Source organism: Chenopodium album, chromosome 14 (genome assembly GCF_948465745.1).
Source record: "Chenopodium album chromosome 14, dcCheAlbu1.1, whole genome shotgun sequence".
NCBI classification, from domain to species: Eukaryota; Viridiplantae; Streptophyta; class Magnoliopsida; order Caryophyllales; family Amaranthaceae; genus Chenopodium; species Chenopodium album.
In genome coordinates this window covers 14715356-14720081 of record NC_137847.1, presented here as the reverse complement: position 1 = coordinate 14720081, position 4726 = coordinate 14715356, and the positions used below count along the sequence as shown (strand labels likewise).

At 41.0% G+C, this 4726-nt stretch overlaps 2 protein-coding genes across 2 annotated transcripts; both read left to right on the top strand.

Moving 5' to 3' along the window:
• The first annotated feature begins 354 nt into the window (after positions 1-354).
• LOC145577830 (uncharacterized) lies at positions 355-1484 on the top strand. The gene is made up of 2 exons (XM_081635265.1): positions 355-834; positions 1002-1484. The coding sequence occupies exons 1-2, from the start codon at positions 355-357 to the stop codon at positions 1482-1484; spliced, it is 963 nt and encodes a 320-aa protein (XP_081491391.1).
• A 69-nt stretch (positions 1485-1553) lies between these two features.
• Positions 1554-2463, top strand: LOC145577829 (uncharacterized). The gene is made up of 2 exons (XM_081635264.1): positions 1554-2166; positions 2231-2463. The coding sequence occupies exons 1-2, from the start codon at positions 1554-1556 to the stop codon at positions 2461-2463; spliced, it is 846 nt and encodes a 281-aa protein (XP_081491390.1).
• The last annotated feature ends 2263 nt before the right edge of the window (positions 2464-4726 follow it).

Genomic DNA, 4726 nt, shown 5'->3' with positions numbered 1-4726 from the left:
ATAATAGTAATATGTGTTGGATTATTGTTCTCAATTTGAAGGCAGAAGCAGAATAATTAACACATCAATTTGGAATATGACCTAAGTTCTTGAATGTTTAATAGCTCATTGACATTGTATATTCCCTTGTAAGCAAATTATTAGTCCTACCATATTGGGTTATTGTATGTTTTACGAGCTTTTGGTTTCCCTCCATATTGGGTTCATATAATTCAGCAATGTGTTACAACGGTTTTCTACTAAGTCTTGGTTAATGGTTGTCCGTCACAGACTTTACTTCTTCGTTGCGGCCTCAGACAGGGGGACCCTCTTTCCCCGTATCTTTTTGTTCTTTGTATGGAGATTTTTTCTTTAATGATTAGTCGTGCCGAGGCTTCTGGTTTAGTTCGAGGACTTCAGATTTCCCGTAAGGCCCCACCTATCTCCCATCTCTTCTTTGCTGATGATGCCTTGCTTTTCTTCCGAGTTTCGCCTTCTGCTTGCGACAATTTGATGGCTGTCATTAACAAATTCTGTTCTGTCTCGGGCCAAATGGTTAATCTCCAAAAATCGTTTGTAAAGTTCAGTTCTAATACTCCACCGGATTATAGGGATTATTTGGCTTCTGTGTTGCGTATGGATTCTAGGAGCTCCTTAGGTACTTATCTGGGCATGCCTGTTGATATGGGCAGGGGGAAGTGTCAGGTTTTCCAGCCTATGGTTGATAAACTTGTTCAGCGCCTTTCATCCTTTGCTTCTTTGCACCTTTCAGCGGCTGCGAAGTTGGTTATTATCAATTCTATATGTGTTGCTTCCTTCAACCATATCCTCTCTGTGTTTAAAGTGCCTTCTACGGTTTGTAATCGACTTGATAATCTTTTAGCTCGTTTTTGGTGGCGCTCTTCTCCTTCCTCTAAGGGGATAGCGTTATCTCCTTGTTCTGCTTTTATTTGCCTCGGGGGCTGGGAGGTTTGGGTATTCGGAAATTTAGTTGTTTTAATGCTGCTCTCCTGGCTAAGCAGTCTTGGCGACTTATGCATAATCCTCAACTGCTTGTTTCCAAGGTGTATCGAGCAAAGTATCCGTCTTTGCTGGCTTCTCATGGCATTGCCAAGACGGTCAGGCCGTCTTGGGGTTGTCGTAGTGTGTTACAGGGTTTTCAAACCCTTTGTCATGGTTTGGTGTGGAAAGTGGGGTCTGGTGCCAACATTAGTATTCTTGATGATAGTTGGGTGCCTGGGGTTCACGTTCAGTTTAAGGATTCTGTGAACAGGATGGGTGTCCCATCCTTTGTTTCTGATTTGATTAATGTGCGTTCGAACACATGGAAAACGAGTTTGATTCATCGGTTGTTTCCTCCCCGTACTACTGGCCTTATTTTGGGCCTTGAACGGCCTAAGGAAAGAATTGATGATTTTGTTTATTGGAAATTTACTAGGGACGTGATGTTCTCCACGAAGACTGCGTATGTGTGCTCCTTGTGTTATGAGAATGGGGATCACTGATCACCTTTAGTTCTTGACTCAAGTTGGTGGAGGCATTTTTGGGCTTCTCCTTTATTTCCAAGGTGGAAAATGTTTGCTTGGATTATTATCCATAATGCATTTCCTTCTGCTTCGTTGCTTGCTCGGAAGGGTTTGCCCGTGGATTCCAAATGTGGGTTTTGTTATAAGGATATGGAGACTCTTTCTCATCTTTTCCGAGATTGTCCTTTTACTTGGAGTTTATGGGAGAACCGGCCTTGTGGATCGGCCTTGAATATGTCCCCAGAACAGCCTTTTGAAGAGTGGTTTCCTAAGGTTCTTTCTAAGTTTCTTCATGATAAGGACTGGTTGATGTTAGATCGTTTTTTTAGTTTGTTATGGGCCCTATGGCTTACTCGGAACTCTATGAGATTTCGTTCTGCAGTTTCTTCCCCTGATTGTATTATGGATCTAGCTTCTAGTTGGGTGGATAGGTGTTCTGAGGCCAGGTCGTTCAGATATGATATTAATATTACGCCTGCATTTCCTCCTGGGTTTTCTTGTAATATATCTTCTGCAGTTCTTCGAGGGAATGTGTCGGATGCTTGTTCTGTCAGCCTTACTTTTGATGGGGCCTGGAGTTCTGCCAGTCATAATGCGGGTACTCGATGGGTATTCTTGGATCTGGCTTCTGATGTTCAACTCGGGGGTGGGGCGCAGGCTTGTAACTCTAATTCTGCGTTACAGGCTTAACTGATGGCTTGTCTGTTTGCTTTACGCCATGCCAGGCAGCGTGGGTATTCCTCTTTACAAATTTTTACTGATTGTTCTTCGGTGGTGGATCTGCTTTGATCTCAGTTTCCCAAAGATTTCTGTATGTTGGATTCAGCAAGAGATTTTGGCAGTTATTGGTGCTTTGGTTGTGTGTCATATTCAGAAGGTTCCAAGGTCTATGGTTGCTCAAGCTCACTGTTTGGCAGGGAAGGCGCGTCGGCGTGATTTACTTTGTTTCCGTTTTTAGTTTCTTTGTTGTTTGTTTGTAAGTTCTTTTGTCAAAAAAAAAAAAATTATTAGTCCTAGTTGCTATATATATATATATATATATATATATATTATTTTTTTTTTTGTGAAAGAGAGAGGCAAAGTCTCATTTAAGTTGATATTTTAAATCTATATATATATATATATATATATATATATACATTTTTTTTTCTTTTTTTTTTTTTGGTGAGCACGAGGGGCAAGTCGGAATAAGAAAAGAGAAACTAGAAAAAACTAGAAAAAAAAATAAACGAAAGCGAACAACGCAAAAAGAAAAGAAACTACAGCTACTGATCTACGAAGCCTAAAGCTTGGGTCCTTCATCAGGCACCATCTTCGGCTTTGTTGCTCCCCCCAAATCCTCCTATAAAACAGCACGAAGGTCCTCCAAGACCGCCTCAAAGATAACAATCTTTTGATTAGACAGTACGCAAAAGTTAGCCAATTTATCAGCCACTTGATTAGCTTCTCTGTAGCAATATGCAATTGTTATTTCCCAATCACGCCTCATGATAAGGGCCTTACACTTTTGAATTAAATGAATAAAGGGAGAGGTTGGAGGAGTTGGATCCACCAACATACGAACAATAGTCTCAGAATCTACCGTTACTTGAACTCGTCAATGGCCACCATTCCAAGCTAATGCTAGGCCACGCATAACCCCTAGAAGTTCAGCTTTCGTACTCGAACACACACCATAGTTTATTGCAAACATCTCATAGAGTTCACCCCTATGGCCTCGAATAACACCCTTTTCTCAAGCCGGTGTCGGGTTGCCTTTCAAGGCCCCATCTCTGTTCAAGCGAACCCAACCGTCTCTTAGAAATTCCCAACAAATCAAAGCTTAGCTTCTCTATACTTTCTTTTGCCCTGAACATTACCCAAAAGGTTGCTTTCATATGCCCTATGGATATCACTCACTCTTATCATTATGAAGGCACTTTGATCAAGAGGGATATCTACCTCTGTCGAGAAGGTACGCTCGTTGCACCACCTCCATAACCACCAACACATGAAAACAAGAATCTGAGGCCACTCTTCATTAACACCAGCTCTCTTTGTGGTTAGATTATCCTCAAGCCACTACGTTGTTGAGCTACTCCGCCACTGAAGATCAAAGCTCACTCCAAACTTAGCCCATACCACTTTAGCTGCTGGACATCATGCAATATGTGGCTAACATTCTCTTTCACAAAGCCACACATGAAACACCTGGGATCTCCAGTCAAGTTGAACAAGAAACGCGTAGCATTAGTCATGAATTTACCATGTTGAGCCGGCCATAGATAGAAGCGTATGTATTGAGGAACATGGAATTTCCAAATATAACTCCAATTAGTACTCGAATCCTACTCTTTATTGTACTTAGTTCAAACAATTTGTAAAGCCGATTTAATAGTGAATCTACTAAAAGGCGAACCTTTCTAGAAAATACTATCAATTGCCTCTTCATTCTCAATCAAATCATGTGACTAAATGTGTTGCAAAATCTCACTTGGAAGGAAATCAGCAAATTAATCGAATTTCCAGCCTTGATTCTCATCCCAAAAATCTTCCACCTTCGCATCAAGCAAATAATCAAGAGGTCTGACCGTAGTTAGCTCGATTAGAGGCTGATATGTTTCCCATCTATGCAACCAAAAGTTCGTATCTCTTCCATTCCCAATAGCCAAACCAATACCCTTCTTCAGAATATCAATATTTTCTACCATCCCTCGCCAAGCATTGGAAGCATCCGCCTTATGAACGAACATGTCAACATCACATCGCCCTCTACAATAGTTGCTTCGAAGTACACGTGACCAAAGTGCATTAGGCTTCGTGATAACACACCAACCTAAATTGCATAGAAAAATCGTATTAACCTGTCTCATGGATCTTATACAAGACCACCATTCTCCTTCGATTCTGTCATCGTGTTCCAATTAACTAGATGGGTGCACTTCTTCTCATCAGTGCTTCCCCAAAGGAATCCTCGAGCTTTACTATCAATTTTATCACATATTCATCTAGGGATTCTCGTTGTTTGCATTGCATAATATGGAATCGAAGAAAGAGAGGATTTAACCAAAGTGGCTTAGCGAGCAATAGATAATGTTTTTGATTTCCATCCAACTAGTTTTGAGTTCACTCTATCCACCAAAAACTTGGTAATTTTCATTAGTGACTCTCCAATTAATAGTCAACACACCAAGACAATTACCCAAGTCCTCCGTCGCTTCCATACCCAAAGCCTCACAAAT